The 27,413-nt window shown below is 40.1% G+C and overlaps 1 protein-coding gene across 1 annotated transcript; it reads left to right on the top strand.

The window, feature by feature from the left end:
- Positions 1-445: 445 nt before the first annotated feature.
- MEP1B (meprin A subunit beta) lies at positions 446-27,413 on the top strand. Its single transcript, XM_075495461.1, has 15 exons — positions 446-508; positions 5,305-5,323; positions 5,509-5,559; positions 5,663-5,706; positions 6,721-6,799; positions 7,877-7,994; positions 12,226-12,404; positions 13,896-14,114; positions 17,262-17,414; positions 18,162-18,377; positions 20,802-21,272; positions 23,028-23,210; positions 23,671-23,908; positions 26,263-26,461; positions 27,396-27,413. Exons 1-15 carry the CDS (start codon positions 446-448, stop codon positions 27,411-27,413), a joined length of 2,250 nt encoding a protein of 749 aa, XP_075351576.1.

Below are 27,413 nucleotides of genomic sequence, written 5' to 3' on the forward strand. Positions count from 1 at the left end.
GGCGCAACTTGAGGCCATTTCCTCTTGTCCTATCACTTGTTACTTGGGAGAAGAGACCGACCCCCACCTCTCTATGACCTCGTTTCAGGTAGTTGTAGAGAGCGATAAGGTCTCCCCTCAGCCTCCTTTTCTCCAGGCTAAACAGCCCCAGCTCCCTCAGCCGCTCCTCATAAGACTTCTGCTCCAGACCCCATTTTCTTGTGTCCAGTTCATCCTGTATGCCAGTTTGCGTCCAATACTTTTTCTCACAGCAATGCTTAAAAATAGCTAAAGTATACATTAGTTATCGTAATATAGTAATGATGGACTTTGCTTACTGAGCAAGAAAAAGGCAGGTAAGTTAATCGTTGATGAAAGAACAAAGGTTTTGATTTATGATATGTACTGTCTTAAATACCAAGCTGGCCTGAAATTCTGTCCATGCAACTGCTGACTGGGTAACAACATGGGCTGGTTTTCTGTGCCTGCACTCCTAACTTGGCTTCTTCTCCAGGTGGTCTGGAGTCAGGTGAGAAAACAAAGAACGCATATTCTTTATATGATCGAGTAAGGAATGCAGCTTAAGATGAGTTTGAGAGGAAAAGACTTAAGTATGTTGCTTTTGCAAAATAAGAATTCTGTTGTCGTGTGCATGGAAGAGAAAGATTTCTGTTTCCTCCAGGGCTTAGTGCTGCTATTTTTAATAGGCCTGGCTATACATGAGAAGAGCTTATCTTGCATTCCCCATCTAATCAAAATGTCCACTAGTATTCGAAGTAATGTTACCAGAATAGCAAGTTTGGGGTTAGAACCAAGATAAGTATTAAAATGTAATTTGCTACTCCATATTGGAATGGAAATATGCGGGTTTTTTTGCTATAACACAATATATTTGATATTGAAACTGATGCCTTTTAGGCCAATGGATATACTTGTAAATGACTGTTCTCTGTCCTCCAATCCAGCTGAACTATTTAATGCCAAAAAAGTAACAGCTGAGATTTTGTATTTCCTGTCTTTCGCAGTGAAATATCGCATTTTGCTCATCTTGTGATAATTTATTGTAGAGGCCAGAATTTTGGTGATACACAATATAATTAGTTGGAAGAACACAAACCAGTAGGTTGTTGAAAGTTCATTTCAGCTGTTCACAGCTTCAGGGTGATCTATAGAGTAAGGTATTGCTTATTGTGACATTACTTAAGTGGAATAACATTATCTATTTTACGTTATGAGACTTAACTGTCTAGTTCTATGAATCTAGCTCCAATACCTCATTGTGGCAGTCGTATCCTCTTCCCCTCCACTAACATACGCTCATACATCTCCCTAAGTCCAGAGCTCAACCTCAGGTCCCCAGCTTTCCCATAGTCCTCCTGTATCCCCCGCTACCCCAGCCTCACACTTCCCTTGTATTTTCGCTGCCCGTCACGACCGCCTGTTCCTCTATTCCCAACCTTTTGGAAACTCAAGTCTCAGCCTTGTTTAGATTCCTCTACAGGCTTTGGTAAAGCATGTAGTAGGTGATGCAGACTGCTACTAACATCTACAAGCTATCACACATTGAACTGACTTGTAATAACCAGCTCCTGTGTGAGAGAGGGGCTTCTGATCACCAGCGCTAATTATTTCATTTCCATGTGCCTTATGGCCAGGAAGAGCTTCTTTCGTATTTCTGGATGCCAATACTGGAGAAAACACTGATAAGTTAGGGTGTCTCATCTAAACTGGTTGGCTATACTCCATCTGAAGTCCATGGTGAGGCAGGGAAGTTTTCATCAGGTGATTTATCACATCCTTGAATAGCTGTCCAAGCTAGGTGAGGTGGATCATCTTCTGGAGATGCCAGGGCATCATGGTGGTGCCATACCTGTTTTAGGGACAGATGAATTATGCATGCAATTACTCATTTGTTTCTCTGCTGATTACTGAGTGAGTCTACTTACCTAGTTTTTATGTGACTAAAGTAGGTGAGATGTTTCCCACCTGTTCAAGATGCACTTGAATTATTTTCCAGTTAAATGGCCTCACAAGCCATGGTTTGACCAAACTTTAATGTAACTTAATTCACATAAGCCATGTTGTTTGCCGAAGTTAGGGACTAATATTATAAACATTCAGAATTTTTTGTGTGTGTAGATTTAAAAGTAGCATTGGTTAGACTAAATTAGATTTCTCTTTGGTACAGCGCAGGTAATATAACCTTCCCCTGTGACTGTGAACTGTGAATGCGTTGTTCATTTACAAAACTTTCAGAGACTAGAAATACATCATATAGGTCTCAGTTGTCAGGCTGGTATTGAGACGGAAGCCATTGCTACTCAAAATGAGTAATACTCATACACAGAGATACTCCTTTTCAAACTGAGTATTTTGCTGTTGAGATTCACAGGACTAAAGACCTAGTTTCATTGAGAAGGAAGTGGAAAGGAGTGGTGAAAGGGATTCCTTCAGCGTAAAACATTCAGCAACAGTTTTCAGACACTGAGGACCAGCCGGGATTTCAGTCGATTGCAGAACTTGGTATTCTTCACTCATGGACTCACATTTCGGTTTATGCACCAAAAGTACTGCTGGACTTAGCTACATTGATTTCAGTTTGTGAGCTTTTGCTGCTGATAGAGGAGCTTTTCCATGAGCTAGCCAGTTTTTACCTTTAGCACAGTCTGCTTTCTGATTAGTCGATATGGGTATATTGTAGTTTATAATTATGGAAACTGTAGAAACATTTTACTCTCCATTAATGGTTATAAGAGGATTCAACATATATAGGTATGATTCTTCTCCTCCATCAGCAATCTTTAACAGAAAAGATGATAATGTGATTTTAAGTTTTGAATATTGCAAGCTTTACCTGTCATTTTTTTCTTCCACGTTAGCTAGAAATCTGTGTGAGAGTGGGGGTCTAAAAGCAAAGGAAGTCTTCAAAATACGTGTTACACACTTTGCCTGTGTACTTTCAGCTTGTTCTACAAGCTGTACGTTCATTTCAAAACTTGAATACGTGGACTGGATACTGTCTTATGCATATCTAGTGGTAACAAAAGGTAATGAGAGGATACATGTGCAATAAAACTTCAGAATGTAAGAGGAGACTATTGACATTGCAGATTTATAGATGATTTGTTTGGAAAAGATATTTTGGTTTATTAAACTGTATCTGTATACAGTTATATGCTTATTCTTTTTTCTGAAGTCCCCATCCTTTTTCTCATGTATCAATGTAAACCTGAATAATACCAGTTAACTCAGTGAAATGTGAGATCAAAGTCAATCCTTCAGCATTTGCATCTGCCCAAGTCTGGAAACAGTTTTTCAATGGATCCAGTCATTTTTCCACAGGGACACTGGGGTTTTAAGAGTCAGGTATCTTCAAATCTACCAAATTTTGAAACAACCTAAAACTACAAAGTACTGAAACAGGGCTGAAACTGTTTCAGTTCGGGTCAGGAAGCAGATTCTACTCAATGTTTTTTGTAAACCGACACTTCAAGGTCAAAATCCTGCCTTTAGACTGGGCAAGGACATATGGGGGTGGTAGTTTTCATTAAGAAAATTAAGAAGCAGAAGAAGTTGTTGATTTAAAACTTTGTCTGTTTATATAACATTTACATATTAAGCATTTTATTATGCCAGCTCATACCAATTAGGCATTATCTCTCTTAAATCTATACATTATAGCCTCTACTTGGTTAGGCAAAAAATAGTTTTCCCTTCTTAGGCAATCAGAATAAATGATCAAAATCTGATAAAAACTGTGATGCAACAGTTTGAATTAGTTTTAGCTCAGGTGAATCAAAATGATAAAATGAGATTTCAGGCTTTTGTATTCACAATATTGTTTTCTGCCATTTGCTGAAGTTTTCACGAGACAGTTATTTCAGATTGAAAATGAATCTTTCATTAAAAAGCTGAAATAGGACATTCTGACAGTTTCAAAGCTTTCTTTCTGAACCTTTTCCAAATGAAGAAATTTCATTGTAGGTTTTTTTTTTTACTACATCTGGTTAAAGTTTTGATATGAGTCCCATCAGTTTTAGGGCCCACAGTTATGTTTGCCCTCAAAATTGTTCCCATCATTATGTGCCAAAAGTCAGGTCTAGAAGAACATGTGCATTTGAATCTCTCTTGAATATTCTGGCCATACTATTTTCTTATCCATCATACAGATGGTAGAAATTACCACACTTAATATTCTCGTGGACTGCATGGACTTGACTTTTGCCGTTTTTCGACATTCTGATGTTGTACTGTTCATTGCTTCTAATAGAGGTTGCAGATGCTTATCACACTGGAAAAAAAAGTCATACATGAAAAACTGCATGTACGAAGATAACAAATTATTTATATGGAGAAAGAAAAGCAGTCCGGAGGGGAACTATAGTAAAAATAAAAGTAAAAATCCCACCCTGCTTTGCAGAATTGCTGTTATATCTTACCATTTGCTATATCTGTAACCTATATTGTCAGAGCTTAGAATCTAAGGGTGGTTTTTACCTTCAGTTTGTGAACTTCTTGTCAAACATACAAATACAAGACTCCTGATGAGAAACAGAAAAAAACACCCAGCAACAATTTGTTAGAAAGGCTGTTCATGATTTTACTCACTGCATGAGAAATGGTTGCATAGTATTATGTCAAGTATGTCCAAACCAGTCCAAAATGAAGTGTCTAGTCCAATAAAAGAATATAGATTATATTCTATGGGCATGTTATGGCAAGGAAAAGTGTGCTATGTGTATCTCATTATGGTCTTGCTCCAATATGGAACCTGGATTTTGCACATTGCAGAAACAGCCTTTGAGTTGGTATTGCTGAGATAAATGGAGCCCAGCTAAGGCACCGAACTGGGGCTGAGGTGTCCTGTCCTTCAAAGACTTGCCGCGTGATTTCAGACCGCTCATTCCCTGCATCTTCAGCTTTACGAGGGAAGGTTAAGCATAGCTTCCATAGGTTCGGTACAGTGCCTGACTAGTAGCAATACCTGATTTCATAGAAATAAATGGCTCTTCCCTTTGTGAAAGACCATTCGGCACTGCCTGAGTGGCGAGAGAAAAACGGTTGTGAAAACTTCACAGAAGCAGTGCTGGGTGACTTACTTGTTGGGCAACCTGAAGTGGGGAGGACACAAAGCCGACACATAAGCAAATAAACATTTCCAGTCAAATGAGAAGGCAGTGGGTCCAGTCAATCCAATACAAAGCCGTGCGCTAAGTGCTGTCAGTGGAGCTTAAATCGCATCTCTAATACTGTTGAGAGAGTAACGCGAGCTGCATTTCATTATGTGCCTTTCTAATAATATCTTTTTTTCTTCCCCCTCCTCAGCCTGCTCTGGAGACAACTGGTGAGTTCTGTTTAGAGATCTATTTGTATGCACGGGAGGCAGTCAACAAAAACAGCTGCTCATAAACATCGCTAGGACAGACACAGATTTATAATTACTGTTATTGTTATTGCATTAATTTTCACACTTCATAAAGATAACAGCAAGGGCTAATGTCCTACCTCACTTGTCTTTTTATTTTTCAGAAAGAGATGTAGATGGAGGAACTGATCAAGACATCTTTGACATCAATGAAGGTTTTTTAAAACTCAGTTTCTCTTTTAATTTTTTTTGGTGATTTTCATTATGGTAGCCAGAGATCAATACAGTAACTGAATGTTAATCTCCTCTTCCCTTTAGCTTTAGGACTAGACCTTTTTGAAGGCGACATCAAACTTGACGGGGTGAGTTCAAATATAAAATAAAAAACCAGAAATGTGTCATTGACTTATGCAATGTAAAGTATCGCTGGCGTGGAAATGATTGATGCATCCTGCTCCTACTAACAATAAATGCTGTTTATGTAACAGTAAACTGAAAATGTTTGAGAATGGTTTTCTACAAAATGTCATAGACAATGGAGTCGGGTGCATTTGCAGAAACATTATCCAGAATAAGGTCGGTTTAGCCATTAGATCAATATTATTAGCTTCTTGTTGCCTTTACTGTGTTTTTTATATTTGAGCTTTTAAGAGATTCAGCAGCACTGATCATCATCTGGACAGGTTTATATAAAAGATTCTTCATTTATCTGCACAATATTCATTCTGAGCCAATTAGATTTACAGACCAGTGCTGCAAAACCTTCATCATGTAAGTAGATTCACTAAAACCAAAGGAAAATTAGATCTGTAATACCACATTTAAAGCATCTCTTCAGTATCCCTATCTGATCCATTAAAAAAAATATTTACATAGCAAGTTACATCCTAAAGAGACCTAGTAGAATGCCCAAAAGTGTTTTGTACCCCTGAAAGTCAATAGTGCTTTACTCTCCCTTTTGGTGAACTGCTTTGGCCTGAGCCTATCAGTGGAAGCAAGGACAGCACTTGCTAAGGGCACAGGAACAAACCCCTGCATTATGAAAAATTACAGAATTATTAATCTCTGTACAGTTTTCAGGACTTTAGATCTTAACGCTTCCCACAGGAGCTGAAGCTCTCCTCACAACATGCATCAAAATCTCAGGTAATTTGTATGGAGAAAATGCTGAGAAGTTGGAGACACCAGTAGAAGGGAGTGAAGGGATTTCAAACCCAAGCCTTAGACTTCTGAGTGATCTTCCAAGTTTTTGAGCTCTTTGATTTCTTATATGTCTTATATGGACTTGTAGGAGACATGCTTTGCTTTAGCACTGTTGTAGTCCCTGATCCTAAATCACTTTTTACTGAGGACTGCATACTTATTTTCTTTCTCAGATGCAGGAACGAAACTCCATCATTGGTGACAACTATCGGTGGCCCCACGTTATTCCCTACGTCCTTGATGATAGCCTGGGTACAGTATATGCCCTTGACAATGTCTGTATGTCATGTTGATTGAAATGTTAAATACAGGTTGGTAAAGATACCGTGGCATCCTTTCCTCTTGTAAGTCTCGAGAGGCCATTTCCCACAGCAGGATATATCATCTTGGTGTTGGTGCTGGGTCTCACCTCCTTTCTTGGATGGTTCTTACCTTGCCATCGCTATGGCCCAGCAGACTGATTTGGTTTTAAAAGCACATGTCTGAGACATGAAACTCTACCAAGCAGAAGAAAAAACAGGGCACTGAAGATCTTTTTAAAGCAAGAAAGCTTACGGGGCCATCGACATCTACAGCACCGATGGCAAATTGGCATTCTGGCAGGCAATGCAGTCTGCAATGGTGCATCGCCGAGTCCCCTGCCGTGGGGCCAGGGACACGTCATAGCTTGTCTCCATCCCTTTGAATCCACCAGCTGTGGCTCTGCGTGGCAGAGGCAAGTGGTGAGATGGAGTTTGAGTTCTTAATTTATACCACATGGGGGGATTGTGCCCTCACTACACAACGTGGGATCAGCTTTCTGATCCATGACAGGAAAAAAAAATCACCCACCCCCAGTTTAGAGTTGGATTTAAACTGGGTTGAAACCACACAAGTTGCTTAGAGGAGATAACCCAGATATAATGTTAGCAGTTCAAGTGCTGGAGAAATTCTGTGAGAGATTTGTAGCCTGCAGTCTGCACTAGGTGGAATCTGATGTCTTTGTTCCCTATTTATTTAATACTTGCTCACATAAATCTCAGCAAAGTAAAAGAATGCATTTACAAAATTAAAAACCACATACTATCACGCATTATATACTCATCATGTCATATTTTATACATAAGTACCGAAGAAAAATTACACGGAAACAAAAAAAGAGGAAGATATAATGTCACAACAGCCTAATTTATGGTTTTTAGGTCCCTACCCAGGTCTTAGTTCAGCAAAAATCCTGCTTATTTTAATCAAAGATTGCTGGAGGAAGACCCACCCTTAGGACTTGCTCCATGTGGATAATAGTACAAACCTGTTGGCTCAGTATTGACAAGAACACTGTTTGCTTTGCAGAAATGAATGCTAAGGGACTCATCCTCAAGGCATTTGAACAGTATCGACTAAAAACCTGTATTGACTTCAAACCTTGGGAAGGGGAGAAGAATTACATATCTGTCTTCAAAGGAAGTGGGTAAGAGGAGTAATGTAAAATAACTCTCATCCTGTTTGGCTACAGGCTATTTTCATGGCCAGTATTCATTCTAAAACGCATATATCCGATTATAATTTTGTATTTTTGTTGTGTCTGTTTTTCCAGTCTTTTTTTAACTGGAAATTGTAGTAGTTTCCAAAACAGGTATTACCTTGGTAGTAATGAACAATTTCTTCCTGATACTTATTTTTAAATATAAGAGGTAATCCAGTCCTTTAAGAGGTAATTTTCTGGGCATGGTAAAAGATATCAGAAACAAGCCAATTATTTTCTTGACTAATCTTTGGATATATGGGGTGTCACTTTCAAATGGTCATTCTTAGTATATCTTAGTTTTTAGGGAAAAAAAAATCCCAGTGGAAATATGGTAGTTCTAACTGTGGAACAATGAATTTGTTTGACTATAACAAATGGAATTGCATTTGAGCAATGTCACACCAGCATTCAGATATAACAGCAATATTTTTAAATGCTGCACAGCACTGAGATATTTTACAGAGGTTTCACTTTATTTACCTCTTTTGATGAATAGTTATGCTATTCCACCTTAACTTTTGCAAAATAAGACTCCAGGAAAGAAATCAAAATTGCCCCAGCTGCTTCCCTTTCTAAGAGTCTCTGTCAAAACAGTGCTACAAGAACAAATATATTCTCCACTCTATGCTGAACCATTTCTCTGTTAGAAAAGGAGATCAGGGAAAGCTTGATAGCCTGGTGAGGAAATTTACTTTGAGAAAATCATTTCCTGATATGAGAATGCATTCATAAATGGGAAAGATTTTCTGATAATAGAAATGTTTCCCTTTCCCTTTGGCTTGTTCTGGGATATTTGTAGCAGATAATAGTTTCAAAATTTATTCGGTCTCTGGCTCTTTGTATTTTCTATTCTTCATGCCATGCACATGACATTGAAACTCAACCCTAAAAGATGTATAAGTGGAGACTTAGGGAGCAATGCATATTCCTGTGCTAATGACTCTTCGGCTTTTTGAGCCAAATGGAAAACTCATGTAGCTAAATTTTTTAGTCCTTCGTCACATAAAGTATGCATTGAATTTGCTAATAATTTTACCTGAAAACCCCGCACAATATTTAGCCTATGACAAGTAAGAGGCCTCTGCGCAATGTTTCATTTATATGTCTCTTAAAAATAGATGAGTCATGGCGATGAAGAAGACAAGTCACTCTAGTTAGATAACACGTCTTGACCTCACTGCCTGGTGTGTTGCTTGCCCTGCCATGTTTCTGTCATCTCAGCTAACACATCCATAAAACAATTAATGCTCAGCAGCACTTTTTAAAAGATTAGAGCTAAATGATGCAGTCTCCTGAAAATGGCTGTCCAGTTTCAGCGAGCTGGCTTGGGGCTGTACAAAGAAATTATCAGGACTGACCCTGCATTAACTGCCTTTCGCTTCACTCCATTCCTCTCTTCCGATATAACGGGACAAGGTGAAAGGTGGATAAACCAACCCTTTTGCACTCTGCCGTTCCTAATTATTTTTTTTTAATCAGCTAGGACTCCTCTTACTGCAGACTAAAGCCCTCAGTCCAGAGGGTACAGTGCAGACAGGAGCACAAAGTTCCTGGCAACACCAGCCGGATTCATAAAGTTTTATCGCACCAAGAAAAAGTTGATAAATCATCCTTGCCTTTCCGATCCTGGCTGGCATCTATAAAACAGACAGAGGAAGGTGGGGGAACTTTGTGTCAAAAGAATTTGTAGTAGGCCACAAAGTCCTTGTCTGGATGATCCTTTTGAATTCAAGTGAAGTCAGCCACAAAAGAAACCAGCTGGCATTTTGTGGTGTTGACTGCCCTGTGTAAAAATACATTTGTAGTCTCTGATGTATACACACAGTGTCATCAACCCCCATGTGAAGAGCCCTCTCCCTGTCCACGTTCTTTATGTACCATTCGCCAAGCCTCGGCTGCTGCCTGCACTATGTTAACAGGGACATATTTGTAACGCTAAGCGAGTGGAGGTACATGTAAGTTTTTCTAGCACGCAGCCTTTTACCTCACCCTCTATTTGGGTCTATGCATCTGCAGCAGAGGTTATGCTGTGGATCTATTTAAAGACCTTTTCTTGACTCCAGCCTGTGTGCTAAGCAAAAGACATGAGGGATGCTTGTGAATTACAGAAATGCAGGAACATCAGAGGTGGCAGGTGCCTGCAAAGCTCACGGAACAGTCTGGGAACCTGCAATGGATGTGCTATTTCTCCCTACTCTTCTCAGGCAGAGCAGGACTCATTCAGCAGGAAAAATAGCATGGTGTGGTAGAGTCAAATCGTTAGCCATCCAGGGGGGATCAACCCTGTCTCTAGGATTTCCACACGGGAAATCAGGTTTTCATGGAGCTCGCCTGGGAGGTCACCTCAGCTCTTTGCCACTGTGGCACACGGCAAAGGGAAGGCATGCAGAAGTGGATCGATACAGATCCCTGGCTAACCAGCTTGGTGCTGGTAAGTCAAAGTGTCTATGTGCTGATACTGGTGATCTGTGACACTATGGGAAGTTATTTACTAGCAGGACATTAGTATAAAAATGTCCCTGAAATAAGCGCTGGCTGTTAGAGAATAGGATTTCTAGATGGTATCACCACTACTGGCGGCACGTATCGACTTACAGCCCACCTTCCAAAAAGAAGGCTGATGGGATTAGTCAGAGCAGGTACTTCCCTGTCCCTCTAGCCTCTGACAGAGCAACTAGCAATGCAGAAAGCGTTGAATTGGAGCAGATATGGCTCTCACACGCTTGGGGAAGCTGGCACCTTCCCCCATTTTCTTCCCTCCTAAAGACACTGCTAACATGGGGTTCCAGATGCCCATTGCTCAGGAGTGCCCTGTCCCACTCACCTAGTTTTATTCCCAGTGCTGGGCAACACAGACCAAGCATTTACTCCCTCTGTGGCTGCAGAATGATGGTGTCGTAGGCATTTGGCGTTTGGATGCTAATTTTGCCGAGTGTCCTGGATGTGCCTGTAGCTTGCTGTGCTCTGCGCAGCAGCTGTGAAGCCAGAGGCAGCTGCTTTGGTACGAGGTGGACCCAGAACTGTGATGGAATTCTTAGACTTCTGCACAACCAGAAAAAGCTGCATAGTCGATATGAGGCCTTGTTCAAGGGAAGCCCGTGAAATCATGGATGCCACATGTGCTCCTTCCCAGGTCTCATGCTGTGATTTTAATGAGTAATCAATAGCCAAGGCCTGTGCTGCTTTGTGGAAAGAGAAATACTGGGGAATATGTTGCGCTAATAAGTTACAGGGTTTGAAAGCGCATGGTGTGCTTGTGTTTTTAAATTTCTGGGGTGAGAGGACTGCAAATCCTATGGCATATTTTGCGCCCGATTAATTTTATGGACTTCATTGGGTAAGTGTTGATTTATTTGTTGCATAAAATATCAATTTAAGTGTAACTCTCTGTGCTTGCTAGTTTGTGGGCATGGGGTGCCATTTTATTGGCTTGTGCAGATAGCTCACTGAATTTTCTTATTCTTTAATAAAAACTTCCAGCACAGCTGCGGTTTTGCTCTTCCTTGTGAGCGTGTGTCAGCATCAAGTGCCCTAGCACAGCAGCTCACAAATAGCTAGAAAGAAAAGAGCTTATGAAAAGCACTGTCAAATCCGCCGACCTTTCAGAAGGCAAACACAGCCGCGCAGAAGCAGCGTACCTTGCCTGGCAGCCACAGCCCCGCACAAAGCGAAAGGCCAAAACAATAAAGAGAGAAGCAGCTGCAATGGCAGAGGCGAGAGTGTGCGTGAACCTGCTTTCCCTTGCCATAGGGACAGGCTCCAAGTGCACCCACAGTCACTTACCGTAGTCTGGCTAAAAATTGTTAATTTGCAGTAACTTAATCGCTCTAAATCATGTGTCCATAGTCTTCGATGTTTAGCAGAGTACCAATGAAATCCTCATCAGTTTTCTTCTGTCACAGATAGCTCAACATTTTTCTGCTAAAGAAAACCCATTAAAAACAATAGAGCCAGAGGGGGGGAAATACTTGTTCATCGAAACAGAGTTAATGGGAGAGGAAAGGATCTGGTAAGGAACAGATGAATGAAAAAGTGCTCTCTGTAGCAAAATGTAACTTCAACACTTAAGGTATATTTTTAAATATACCTGTTGGACAGACTGATTCTGGAATTCGCGTGGCATGGGGACGGTATGTATCTCACGGAGCCCTCTCCCATTTTATTTCAACACTAGCTGCTGGTCCTCAGTGGGAAACCGCCAGGAGGGGTTGCAGCAGCTCTCCATCGGAGCCAACTGCGACAGGATCGGGACGATCCAGCACGAGTTCCTGCACGCCCTGGGATTCTGGCACGAGCAGTCACGGTCCGACCGGGACGACTATGTGACCATCGTCTGGGACAGGATTCAGACTGGTCAGTCACTCCCTGGCTTTTCCTTTCAGACTCTGGTGGTAGGGGGTTCGGCTGTGGAACATCCCTGCCAGCCATCCTTTGGTGGCCGCACGATTCTCTCACCTGGACTTAGTTTTCAAAACCGGCGTATCAATAAATTAAATATCAAGTGACATCTATTTGGGCCAGAAAGCCTTGTTTGTTGATGCTGTGGTTATTCCTTGTGCCACGGCAGTTCCCAGAGCCCTAACTAGAGACCCGAGTCCTGTTATGCTCCATGTTGTACAGCAGAGAAACAGAAGAGAATAATTTAGTTTATTTAAATGAATACTCTAAAAGCACCGTTACTCTGGGAGCCCTTAACAAAACCAAAGTAATTGAAAAAAAAAAAATTCCACTCTGAAAAACCCAGTGAGACCAAAGCCAGTAGAAAATCTTCAGTGAAAACACTGGTTGTCCTCTTTCTCCCCGGCCAATACACCCGGTGCGGGCGGCAGAGCTGGGAGGGCAGAGCCTGCAGAGAGGCTGTGCAGAGAGGAGAGATCCCTTCCAGGGTCCGCATCGCACGAGCGGTTACTTGGGCGATGCAGCCTGTGAACGTAAGTGTTGGCGTATTTGGCACAAGCCCGACAGCCGGCACGGGGTTCCTCGGGACTCTGCTCCGTCTCTGCCTCTTCAGCTTGCCGTCGTCGCCTGTGGCTTTCAGGCAGTTCGAAAACGACGTTGTATACGCAGACTTGATGCTTTCCTAACACAGGCACACAGAAGACTGAATAAACAGATAATGATTAAATTTAATGCATTCTTATTTAGTCGTGATTAATAGTCAGGTGCATATACAAGTAAATATTACAGCAAATGACTTAGAGTGTTATTTGATTGCCATTATATTTTGCTGACTCTTTAATGACAAGTTGCGCTATTGTTAGCCGTTTGAAACTGCTGCAGCTTTTTGACACTGACCAGAATATAGTTACTATATTTTGACTAATTTAAAACATTTAAAACTTCACCTCCCATTGGGTATTAGTAAGGGATTTTTGCTCCAGAAAATATCTGTAAAGTTAAATTCTGGAAGCTTATCTGGTGACAACTCTTAACTTGTTTATTGCAAGCAAAAATGACCAGCAATTAAACGTCAGAAAATACAGATTAGAAACAAGGAGGCATTACAGTTGCAAACGGCATTAATTTGAGTACTGAAACAGTATCTCCACTTTTGGGTATCACAAGCCCATCAAAATTTATGGGTAGTTTCACGGGGAAAAGATTTCTGGTAGCAAAAGGCTTTCCTTCATCCAGCAGAAGTCATCATGTTACGTTCCAGTGGCGGAAAGAGGAAAGTCAATAACACCAGACTAGAAATAAAATAGTTTTACAGAGTAAATACAAGTAAATGACTACAAAAAAGTACTTGGGGATCTGACAGATTCTCTGTCACTTTAAGTCTGTACATCAAAACTTGGTCCTTTTGGGCAACAAATAATCTTTCCTTTTATTTTTCCCATTTAGGTAAAGATCATAATTTCGAAAAATATGATGATAAAACGTCAGACTTCCTGAATGTTCCCTATGACTATACTTCTGTGCTGCACTATAGCCAAAATGCATTCAAGAACGGAACTGAACCCACCATCATCACTAAAATACCAGACTTTATGGATGTAATAGGACAGCGAATGGATTTCAGTGATTACGATCTCCAGAAACTGAACCGGCTGTACAATTGCTGTAAGTTTCTCCATTTCTTTAAAATGTTTTGCTTCTGGCACTTGAAAGAAATGAGGGTGACACATACACGCTGGACTCATCCAGGCACAAGTGAAAGTGATGCTAACATATTTGGAGGAGTGAATTGTGTTAAAAACATCAGAAATAATGGTACAGCTAGAAATAACATAGCCCTCCTGCAGAAACACTGCTGTGTAGCAGAGTTTTCTGTGCAATTTTATCTGACCTTTACTTAAAAACCAGCTTCACTCAGCAGCTGATTTTTGTTCATCCCTTGGGTGGCTGTTTAAAATGTGTGCTTCTGCACAAAGCTTTTTGGTTTTACCCCCATTATTCCGCAGCTGTTGCTCAGACACTGTACAGAAATGAGTATCTTTGCTGTGGCTACCGTACCTACTCCGCTCTCATGCAATCTGTGAGACAGAGCGTGTGTTCATGCAAACAGGGCACAGATGCTGTTACAAAGAAAATGCGAGTTTTTAAAATTTTTATTTTTAGTTTCAAACCTAGTCTCTTACAAAAGTGGTCAAAAGAGTTATTTTGCTCATGCGGGATTGATTTTAGAAAGTTGAGTGAAGGTAAGAGGCAGAGAAATATAGATAATTCTATTACAAAACTGGAATATAATTCCATAGTTGTGACTGCATCAGATGTGCTCTGGCACTCAGATGAAAACTTTTACTTCGCTGCCTCAGTATCCCAAGTAGTGCGTACTGGTTTACAATTATATTTTAAGCCTCATTCTACAGATACCTCAAATAATTATCAGTTTTATTAAAACAGTGCATTTTTTGAGCGTACAATTCTGATGAAAATATTTCTGTTCATGTAGGTCTAAACTGAACACACACTTACATGCAGCCTTAGCTTCCAGCATTCGGCACACAGTCAATTACGCCTTACAGAAGTTCTCACAGCGAAGGATGTCTTTAACACTGGATGGGGTCCTTCTTCCTCTCCATTAATCTTACATACTTTCCATCATTCTCATGCATTACATAAATACTTCATGACATTTTAACTTTATTCTTAACCCATAGGCACATTCCCCAAGTGAAATAAGCCCCAGTCATGTTGAAATTAGTGACAAAACCGCTACCACCCTCAGTGCAATCAGGATCTGCCCTGCTTCCCAATCTGTCCCTTGGCTTCGTATAGTGTGCACGATACTCGCAGAGCCATAGGTGGTCTTCAGATCACCTACCGTTTGCCCAAGTGGCCCCTGTGCCAGGGAGGACGGGTGCTTCACAGGTCCCAGCCCTCGCCCAGCCAGCTGCTAGACTGACCCTTTCAGGTTAGAGGGAAGACTCAGAACGCCGAACGTGGTTTGGGTGGCAGATATCCTCCCCGAGGAATCAAAAGATTACTTCTGTTGCTGAACATGATTTAAGGAAAAGTTTAAGCTGAGTTTCTGCTAAAGGCCTGTGTGGTTAGGAAATTGCATTAAAAATGGGAAACTTGGTTCTTAAATTGAAAAAAAAGCAACCCACGGCATAAGAAATCCTGACTGATGCTTTAGTGCTGTTCTGATCTCTTCTTCAGGACTGTCTTTGATGCCATATGATAACAGTAGATTTTAGTCTGCTTTCCCCTTCTAGCATATTACTTAACAGAACTGACTGTGAGGTTTCCTTCAGCCACTGCAAGTTAGGACTCACCACTCGTCCCCCATGTATTTTCTTCCAAGTCCAGCCTTTCACTACATACAAAGAAAGTGTCTGGCTCTTGGTGCAGATGGAGTTCAAAACTTGCCTCAAGCAGTGCCCTCTTCCCCTGTTTCATGAATTAATCTAAGAAATACATTGTAAGCTATTGGGTCTTCCTTTTCTCTCTTCCTGTCGTTCAGGTCACCACTCCATGCCAACCGGCACTTTCTAATTAAGGCAGTTAGGCTACTGCTTTCCTGTTTGGGCAAATTGAGTTCATATTTTGTTTTGTATTTTGATTTCAAAGATTTCTTTCATCTAATAATTCTCAATTTTTGCTTACCTTTTTTTTTTTTTAATTTCTCCAGCAGTCAATATATAACATTTACTGTGAAAACCTTTTCTTGGTTTTTACAACATCATAATAATACTGTATCTTAAAAGTTATCAGTCATACGAGACCTCTGATAACCTTGCAACCTCTAGAGGATTGTTAGCTTTCTATGAGGACAGTACAAGATAGCTCAGCAGTACAACTGATTTGGCAGCAGTTCATACTTAAGTGCTTCCCTGAGCTACCGCCTAAGTGAAGTATTTGGTGTGCCATTGAAGTTGATTTTTGTGATACTCAAGGCCCTTTTTGTGGTGCAATGAAACCTTTAAACCTGCCACAATATTTTATACATAGTTTGAAATGCAGTAATCACGAAGCATTTTATTAACTTAGTTGTTTTCAAATCATGGCTGGTGTTACACAGAGCTCAGACACGGTACAATGAGAAGCAAATCTAAGAACAGGGAAAAACCTGGACTGTGTCTTCCCTCATCCATCCAGGGTTTGCTTTAGACAGAGAAAACATTCCATACAGTGTTTTCCCTTTCCTATTCAACTGCACAGTCTTCCTTCACTTAATTTTTCACTTTTTATATGCAAGATATCTTAAAAATGTGTATGAGATGAGATATCCTCTGGTCCTAAATGTACCTTTGCCAAATGTTTTTTTTCAGTTCAGCATTTTGAAAATCAAGGTTTGCCTATTGCAGTAAAATAAATTCTGCTCTACTATATTTCAAAATAAGCACTCCAGCTGACAAATTAGTGAACCTTTATCAAAATCTGTGGCCATGCGTCGACTGGCTGAGAGAAAGCAGAGGAATGAATGGGAAGTCCTCAGTCCTTCTGGCTGTGTGGTGGGTTGGGGCTGGTATTAGCGTTCCTTGTATAAATAAAAGATGTGATGTGATAATGAGCTGGCACCCTCCTGTCCTTGCCAAGTGCCCGGAGTGGTCCTGATGACATCTTATTAATTGCAGTGTTATTTGCCAAATGCTTTGAGTTCCTGAAGATTGTACCTACGAATGTTGATGGTATTTGAAGCCACTGATTATTTTGTGTTTGCATTTCTTAGTCTTTCTCTGCTCTTGGCTTTGGACATTGAGAATTAAAGTGTATGTTGTGTAACAGACATTGACAACTTTTTTTTTGTTTTAAATGTTATAGCCTCCTCCCTAAGTTTCATGGACACGTGCAGTTTTGAACTTGAAAATATATGTGGCATGATTCAAAGTTCAGATGATAACAGTGATTGGCAACGTTTGTCTCAGGTTCCTGCTGGGCCAAATACTGATCACACTAATATGGGAGAATGCAAAGGTATGAGAAAAGACTGTTCTTATCTCTCTGGGAAGTATTTTCTGCAGAGGCATGCGAGTTGACTTTGATCTTGGCCTTGTTCTCTGTTTCTTTGTTAACAAATTACAGTTTATTTTTTAACCAAGCAACATAAATCTACATACCTAGGGGCATCATGTGATATGTTCGATTTTCTGCTTATTTGAGAAGATTGAATGTTCTTATCCCTTTTGATCTGTTTTCTAGTCTTAGTGTCACTAAGAACTATACAAAATGTTCTAACCTATGGTACAGGCACACCAGAAAGACTGCTGCTTTTCTGAATAATTGCTCAGTAAGTCTTTGGAAAGGATTGGGATTTAGAAATTACGTATATTATCAGGGCTCAGGTGAACAATTAATTGAGAATATAGCCAGTTGTTTCTGGACCTGTCAGAGAAAACTTCATGAGTTCAGGAGCTGAAACCAGTCCTCCACAGAGTCAACTGTGAATTACTGGCACTGGGTAAAGAGTAAAAGCCCATGCTTTCGAGTACAAATTGCTAGAGACAGCCAAATGAGGAAAAAAGTTGCAAGGAGAACAGTTCTGCCTCTGGCGAATGTGAACAGGTAACAGTCCTCAGTCTGAGGGTTTGTACAGGATCTACCTTAGCCTGACTTGACCATATCTTTTAGCGTTATTACAATACAGTGTTAAGAGTACTGGTATGCCAGGAAAATGTTGTTTTCTCTCTCCCCTACCGTTCATTTCTCATTGACTTTTGACAGATTCTGGCTACTTCATGCATTTCAACACCAGCGCTGGAGCAGAGGGAAGCACAGCTATCCTGGAGAGCCGAATTCTGTATCCCAAAAGGGGCTTTCAGTGCTTACAATTCTACTTCTATAACAGTGGTCACGAAAGCGACCGACTGTATGTCTGGGTCAGGGAATACACTTCAGCCCATCCGAATGGTACTTTGAGACTCATTGAAGAGATAAAAGGTATAGAAGAAAATTGCATTTTGGTTTAATCTATACTCAATATCCTTTTCAAAGTACTGGGGGAAAATATTGTAGCAAAGTGACTCATCTCCTAGCATTATTTGGCTTCTTCTCTAACTATGTAATTGATTCTCTGCTGGTGAAATTATATTTGATGGATCCTCAGTCAGCCATTTTCCTATAATATAATCAATTGCCACAAATTACAAACTCTTGCGTTATCAAGATAGTTTTCTCACCAAAATAGCTAAAATTCCATGAGCAGTCATTTTAACTGTTCTAGAATTGCTGGTATCAATAGCAACAGATGAAGCTGGTCATTAGAGTAAATTACAATGAATAAGAAAGTAATAATAAAGAAATGGAAAGTATAAGTGCCCTGGAATACCTAACATACCAGTTTAAAAAGGATAAATAAAGTTTAACTTACTTTTGAAACAAGGTTTGAAATGACTTAATTGAAATACATGGGCAGCAGATCATGACTTGAGTTGTAGTTTGAAGAAAATTAAGTTCTTGTGGTTTTAGGAGCCTTTGGCCTACAGAATGAGCAACTGAGGTCAGTTAATGGACAAGAGCTCTTTAAGCTAGAATTGCCTAAGTCACGTTATGATTAAATTGCTTTCTCAAATATTTAACTATTACTTGGTCTCCATTACAGCTACAACTAGTTCAATCTTCTGGTTACATAAGGGACTGAGCAAGTTCTTTTACAAAATAGGTATCAAGTCCACTTCTTCTGCCTCTTTTTGTCCCTTTAGGCTCACCTACTGCTCATGCCTGGTTTTCTTTTCTTTTTTCCACTCTTTTCTTCACCCTGATGCTTTTATCATCCCTGTGTGCCATCAGGAATCATGTAAGTGAATGTAAGTGTCAGGGCTGTTAAGGCAGATGTAAATTTCAGATTAGTCTGCACCTTCCAAGCTCTTTGGAATCCTACTTTGAAGCCAAGACTAATTTCTCCACACTTCAGCCTTCTTCACGAATACTCTTTCATGTATATTAGGTCCCATCTCCCATTCTCTCTTTCTCAAGTCCATAATTTCCTTTTAAGTCTCTGGTCTGATATGTGAGTCCAAATGGGCACCCTACGTTGACAACCTCTGGTAGAACTTTCAGGAATGGTTTAAGACCATTTCTCCCCCAAGCTGTCTCGCTTTTCTCACGTGAGAAGTTATCCTCACCAACCCAGAGTCAACAGACTGGAAGAAGCACCAACATTACAGCCCTTTCCAGCCATGATCTGACATCCTGGCTGAGTTGCTCATGGGTTTGCACTGAACCACCACGCTCGAGAGGCTGAGGGACAAGCCCTGAACCCTTTCTGCTGGTCTGCGGCTGCTGTGGCTGCCTTCAGCAGGGGAGGCTGTGGGAGTGGGACATTTTACGCAACAGTACCTGGTCTGCTCATTGAACATGAGTCAGAAACCCCAGTCTTGCACGTAATCTGTGCAGTTCAAAAAAACTTTAGTTAATGCAGAAGGCAATTTAATGGAAAATAGTGGGGTGCTTTTGTTCTTCTTTCTAGGTTTATTTTTTCCTTCCTAATTATAATGGTAATGAAAAATGGCAAGAAATTAAGACTCATATCTGAGATCCATTGTGTTGTGTTTAGAATGGTTAGGAAAGTGGAGTGTGAGTTCTGTACCTGGGATTGGCACTGCCTATTCTACAAATGCAGCTGCAAGTCTGATCTTCCATGCAGGTGAACGTAAACCAGACAGCAAAAGAAACTGTTTTGCTGCACATACTATTAACAAAGGATGTCCTTCTTTCACTTGCCTTACAAGGCCCTGTGCAGAGGTCTTTGCTTTTGCATACACTGCTCTTGGAGTCAAGTGGAATTTGCTAGTGCAGGCACTTTTGGATGCAGCATCAGACTCACATGAAGTAGGTTTTGCAAATGACTGGCTTTAATTTGAACTTAGTACCATTAATCATTTGATGGGTGAACTGTGCTTCTGCAGAGGCAAACTTCCAACAAGCCATTTAGATATACAGAAATGACTGAATGAACAAATCTTGTAGTTCTTGTTGTTATTCAGTTATTTGAATATACTTTGCTCTGAAATTTTTTCTTTTTAATAAAACAGGTGACAGCCATCTTTGTGCATTTAATTATCACAACATTTATACTAACTTAATGCAATGTTCTTTAAAAATACAAAAGAAAAAGCAGTCTTAAAAACCATTAACATTGTTTTCACTCAAATTAAAGAGCTGCTATGCATATTAAATCTGTTGAAAAACTGAATTGAGAAAATATGATCTTGCATGGAAAACATAACATCTACAGGAGAAATATTCCATCACGTCAGTGCTGGTGGAACTGAGAAATTCTTACATAGCGTTGGTATAGGGTCTGTAGACCTGTGCAGTGTTTGACTGTACTGCTTACTCAGAAATCCCTCCCTTGTTTTTCAGGTTCACCTGCGACTTACTGGCAGCTCCATCATGTTTCTTTGAAAGTCACAAGTAAATTCCGGGTTGTGTTTCAAGGCGTGAGAGGAACTGGCTTATCAAATGGAGGCCTCTCTATTGATGACATCAATTTGTCAGAAACTCAGTGTCCCCACCACGTCTGGCATATCAGAAATTTCACACATCTCCTCAACACAAGTCCAGCAGGGACAGCAGGAAGAATATACAGTCCACCTTTTTATTCTAGTAAAGGATATGCTTTTCAGGTCAGCTTGTATGTAAATGGTACCACTGCTGATAACCCATTTGTTTTAGCAATGTACTTGCACTTGATTTCTGGAGCAAATGATAATCAGTTGCAATGGCCCTGTGCATGGCAACAAGGTACCATGACTCTGCTTGACCAGCATCCTGATATTCGTCAACGGATGTCAAATCAAAGAAGTATAACAACTGACCCTCTGGAATTATCAGGTTAGTTAAAATCAGATGTGCTATCTAGTACGTTTAAAACACAGCCAAAAGATAAAGAATCAAATTTTCTCTTTGTGTAAATTAGTGCAGTTTTTTTAGCTTCTGGAATGTTTCGTTTGCAGCAACAATATAATTGATCCACAGACAAGAAAAAATTGAACATACAAGTAGATTAAGCTGGGACCCTGGATTTCAAAGCTGATTTGCATAAGAAATAGGTGGATGATCCCCTCCTAAAATTTCTTTCATGTGCTCTGTGAAGATGTGTTTATATCTGCTTTAATGAGAATGGAAGTTTTCCAGAAGGCTTGAAAAGAAAAATACTGAATTGACAGTAGACATGGTTCATAGCAGATAAAAGTGCAGCTATTAAACAAATCCCCTCCCTCCTTGTAAAAGGTACAGCGGTGTCAGCGCAAATCTCCAGATGGACAAAGTACTGATTCATATTACATAACCTGTACTCGTTCAAGGTATGAGAAGATAAGGAGCAATTGTCCGCAATAACTTGGAAAGGAGGCAGTTGAGGTAATGATGTAACTCTGAGAAATGGTAGGAATCTCTATAAAGAGAGATATTAAAGAAACCCCCCATATTCATCATTGGATGAAGATTGGATTTAAGCCAAAATTACTTTCTGCATTGATATAAGAGTTTTGCCAAAAGAAACCATCTCCACCACTGAATTAGTTTCCTGGGCTTTCAGCCTGTAACATTAGTCAAGGAAGGAAGGCACAAAAATGTCTAATTCACAGTATTATTTTTAAAAATTTATGATTTACATTCATTTTCCTACGACACTGTCTCTATGTGAAAACAATGCGGGTAATCTAGAAAGGCTAGATGTCCTCTCCTGTAAATGAAAGACGCATCACATTAGGTCCTCCACAGATGGTTGGCATTTTCCCCGTGCTCTCTGCTGTTATGGCCACATAACATAACATAAATGTGGCCACATAACGTAAAAGAGTTCAGCCCTTTTCCTTTCCTGACCCTGTGGACATGCAGTCTGTTTCCACTCTGCTCCTTCTTCCTTGTTTATTCATATATTGCTAATAGCCTCAGATTCCCAAAAGAAGCCTTGTATCCTTTCTCTAACCAGCAGAGGTGTTGGAGCAGGCAGTTTCTTCTCCCTCTGTCAGATACTTTCATAGACAATCAGGCTCAACTTTGAGATTTAGAACAGGGTTTGATGGAAGGGACATCAGTGGCCTGTGACTGTTCAGGTTGTTCAAGTACCCTCTGCCCTACATCCATATCAAGAGATGCTCTTTTTTGAGAAGCACTGAATTAATTCATTTTACAGGTTATTCATGTGCTACTCATCTTCTTGCCCACTACACCTTAAAGGAACTAAAAAGAAAATGCAACTGCCTTTCAACTACCTTTCCAATAACCTAATCTCCAGCAGGCTCTTTTCTCAATACCTCAGGCTAAACCAAGCCGTTGAAGATCTCCCTTGTCTTATGCATCTCATCCGTGTGGAATCGCAGGCAAAAAAATCTGCAAATATTGTAGGCAGGTTCAGCATTGCTCCTACTTCTTGAGCTTCAGGTAATTTGTTGTCATCTCCATATTCATGATATCCATGAGCAACTAAGCAGAAGCAGGCAAAGTAGGACGTCGTCTGTCTTGGTTGTTGCAAGAGGCCTCAGTACTACTTCGCAGCAGAGGTTATCTGAGAAGGAAGGGACCCTGTTGAGAAAGAAATCCAGAGTGGTCCCACACTCACATTCAGTTAATTTTTTTTTCCAGGTTCCTCATCAACTTATTTTTGGGATAGGCCAGATAAAGTGGGATCCATAGCAGCTTTTCCCAATGGAACTACATTCATGAGAGGTCCAGGAAGTGGAACAAGTGCATTCTTAACTCATCAGAGACTTAGAAGCCGCAACTTTATTAAAGACGACAGTGTTTATATTCTTTTAACAATGGAAGGTATGTAAATGTAGCTGATATTCTTTACGATACAGTAAACACGGAGTGTCACGTACTTACTAAGTCACTAGTGCTGTAGATATAAATACACATGACGTACTTTGCAAATGAGCAGTTTTGGAACTATGCATGTATCTAAAGTCAAATCATATGTTTGGATAAATTTGTGGATAGGTACATGCACTGTATAATTCTTTTATCTCATGTGAAGGTATATAAAACGATGCTAATCCTGTGCAAATTACTTTGAATAGAGTACTTCGAATAAAATTGTCTGTTTCTGAAAAAATCTAGCGGACACTTCCAAAATACATCATGCTCCTGAAAGGTAAAAAGGATTATTTATCCATTATACCTGTGGACAGGCTCTTTGCTCTTTACTATTAGAACGTATCATTAGAGTAAGAGGAAAAATAACATGAAGTGTAAAGGCCTTATTTCTTGTGGTTTTATCGTGCAGATATATCACATCTACTATCAACTCAGCCAAGTGTTTCACCTACCTTCGTTATGAGTACGTCCAGTGCCATCAAACCTACCTCTAACACCACCAGGCCTACTGCCACCACAACACCCATCACAACAGCCTCTGTCACCCTAACTGAAAAGCCAGAGGCAAATTTTCCCAGTTTCTGCCCAGACAACCCCTGTGAAAATGACGGTGTCTGCATTATTGTAGATAGAGCACCGGTGTGCAGGTAACTGCCTTTATTTGCTCTCAAATGCAATTTTAGGATGAGTAATGGAAGTTTGTAGTAGAATACATCTTTGTTCCTAATGAAAGGAAAGACAGACTATAGCTGATTAAGGCAAATATTTCCAACTGCTACTGCGAGACTAAACTTATGACCAGTTTGGGCAAGAATGCTCCTGACCTCAGCATTTGACCATTTTGAAGTACTCTGCTTGACTTCCCTGTAAATTGTATTTTAAATATAGTTATCATTTCCAGTAATGTATTAGTCCAATGTTATAAAATGGACTGTGCACCTCCTTAGAAGTCCCTATAGCAAAATTTATGAGTTAAATATAAATGGAGTTGAAATGAAATAGCATTTATATCAGTAGAAAAGATGTTTAATACTTTGCAGGCAGGAATTAGCATAGACATTATTTTAGAATTTGATTCAGAAATATTGTGTAGTGTAAATTATGACCATGAATTACCAAAGTGTAGTTGCTTGCCTTTGAAACCAGAGATGAAGGCTGAGGACTAAAAAGATTGTTTGCCCTGCAAGAAAATGAACACGAACTTTTATTTAATTCTCTGTGGATACATTTATGTAACCCACCTGGCTGATCAGCATTGTTCCAGCTCTCAAACAAGCTCCAGGGCTGCAGATAGTAACCTTATGTGATGCTGTGCCAGGGCAGGTAGACGGGGGGAGTGCTGTGAGGCAAATGTCTAAAGGCCAGGAGCAACAAGAGTCAGGATGACTCATTAAGTGTTATATCTCCCCATTTAGAAACCTTTTAAAAAACAATTCTTGTGCAACCCGTCAGAAGCAGGTCACAAATATGAGTAAATGTCACGCAGCTGTTCCAAGGAGACAAAAAAAAGTTACGCTGGTTATGCATGATTTTGAAATTATGGAAAGAAAACTTATTCTCTGACATCTCTGGACTATTTGAAGCTCTAGTGCCTGTGTGACCTACTTTCCATCCTAGAGAAGTGTGTGACCAGCAGTCAGTTTCTGCTCCGATTTTCTAGTGGGAAACGAGGGGGGATGTGATACATAACTCTGTTTAAGCCAGATGAATGTGAAGTCCCCCAACAGTCAGTATCCTTGCAGTGTACTGCAAACGGACTCATCTTCAGGGTTGAATGTATAGTTCTGAATAAGTGGCTTAGACAGGAACTAGAAAAACAATAACATTAGGAACAACCAGGGTCAGAAAGATAAGGCAGGTGTGCACTCAACAGTACTGCACATATGGGTTTTTTCAGTTAGATCATTGGGACCCTGATATGCTCACTATAAAATGTTTCGGAGCTGATAGTGATGCTGGATAAGGTGAATGAATCAAGGCCTGGAGGTTGTTTTTAGTCCTAAAACCAGATGACTGCTAGGATGTTAATTTCTTTTCTTACCTTCTTCTTGGGGGAGGGCAGAGGCAGCTCATACAAATTCTTTAAATTTGAAAATAAGTCCATCTAGTGGGAACATCTTCGGCCAGCTCAGTTCTAGAACTGGGGAATTCCTGTACCTAAGCTTTGGTTCAGCTGCTATCTGGTCAGAGATGCCTTGAGAGACCAGCCTGTGGTCTCCACCCCATTTATCACAGGTTCAAATTGCTGCATAAGATGAGCTTAGAATTAGAAAAGCAAAGAACACGTGAGGAAACAGGTGGATGAAGTTTTCTGGAGGGTGGTAAATGTGGCTTGATTGGACAAAAATAGCAGTGTAAAGCTTCTGGACCACTTGCCCTAGGAGCTTATTCAACTCCTTCCTATAAAGGCTTTTTAAAAATTGACTGAGTGAAGAAGATAGAAGGGCTTTGTGTAAAAGCTGAGCATGACAAAGGGCAGAACTGCATCAGGATATGAGGGTAACTAGTAATAGCGGAAGCAAGTATTACATGACAGCGGTCCTAGTGACAGGTATCAGTTTCATGGAGCAGAAAGTGAGTTTTCTATCAACAGAAGTGCTATAAACTTCAAGGAAAAGGAAGCAGATAAGTGAACTGAGTGATCCAGAGGGCATCTCTATTGGTAGCAAAAGGCGAGCATTCTGTAACAGCAGCTCTATAGATCAGCTGTGGCCAAGCATTAAGCAGTCAAAAGGATCAGGATAGCGCTTGGGTTTTCTGGCAGAGGCTCTCTCTGAAGACATGACCTGTAAAACAGCGGGAAGCTGGAAGAAGCACATCCAGATGTGTAAGGACAGTAGGCCACTCAAGACAACTTTAAAATAGAAGTCCATTTTAAGATAACTTCATTATGCTTTGGGATATAGAAACAGTGCATCAGAGATGCCTTTTTTTTTAAAGTAGCCCTTTTCATGCCTTTAATCTTTAGGTGATACCACATGTTTGTTCTTTTACTTTCCAGATGTCCAGCAGGTGACAACTGGTGGTACATGGGAGAAAAGTGTGAAAGGAAAGGCTCAACTCAAGAAAATACTATAATAGCTGTTTCTTCAACCATATCTGTATTTGTTGTAATGCTGATTGTCACTATCACAACCGCAGTGTGCCTTAAAAAGAAATACAGCCAAAGAAAGGAAAATGGTGAAAGCCTGTCTCTAGAAGTAAGTATTTTGCCTTTTTCAACAATGTTATATATATACTTACTAAAAATAAACAAATCCAGTGAAAGTAAATTGGAGGATGTCACATTTTTAAAGTCTGAAGACTCCACCTTAGAGCTCCATTAAGTGCTACTGATTTATCAAATACCAAAAAGCCACTTCATTCAAAACCTGTTCTCCTCCTCCACCCCCACCACTCTTACTGCCTTGATGGCAGCCTGCATTGAGTGGGAGAGTGTGAGCAAAGGGGCTCATTTTCAATTTGTAACTAAACTGTGTCTTCCACTTAGTGGACTTGTATTTCATCTATTGCTGCATTTTCTACTAAAGATCTCCCCTTAAAACACCATGGTGCTAAAAAACCCAACCCAAAATGTCAAAAAAAAAAGCAAATCTAAAAATCAGTTTCCCTATTCAATGGCCATTTTTTTATGCAAGGAACAAAGTAGCCATGGAAATCATGACTTAAGGAGAATTAAAAGAAGACAGCAGGTTAAAACTATCTGAATTACTGGATCAGAAAGGACATGTAGTGAATAGCAGAGATATTTGGGCAGGTTTTGATAGGAAGTTTCATAAAGTCCTAAGCATCTGGACTCTTAGTTTAATCAGAGATTTAGTGTTGGAAATAGTAAGAATGACATAGCTTAGAGGGACTCACAAGGCACAGGAGAAATTTTGTAAGCAAACTGAAGAGGAATGGCCTTCCAGATAGCAGACTTCCATTTTTAATTTTGTCCTAATATTCTTTATGTGATGTCCTGTTGAGGTACAGTACCTCTGTGCAATGCCAGCTACTTGACACTGTTACTTTATGACCTTCCAATAAATTATTTTAGTTTCTTTGTAAGTAATGCTCTTACATTATACACCTATTTCCCTTCCCTACACGCTTTTGAGATGTGTGTTTGGTGTTTTTTTTTTCCCCATTTAGAATAAAACATCCTTCTGA

This window comes from Mycteria americana, chromosome 2 (genome assembly GCF_035582795.1).
Source record: "Mycteria americana isolate JAX WOST 10 ecotype Jacksonville Zoo and Gardens chromosome 2, USCA_MyAme_1.0, whole genome shotgun sequence".
Lineage (NCBI taxonomy): Eukaryota > Metazoa > Chordata > Aves > Ciconiiformes > Ciconiidae > Mycteria > Mycteria americana.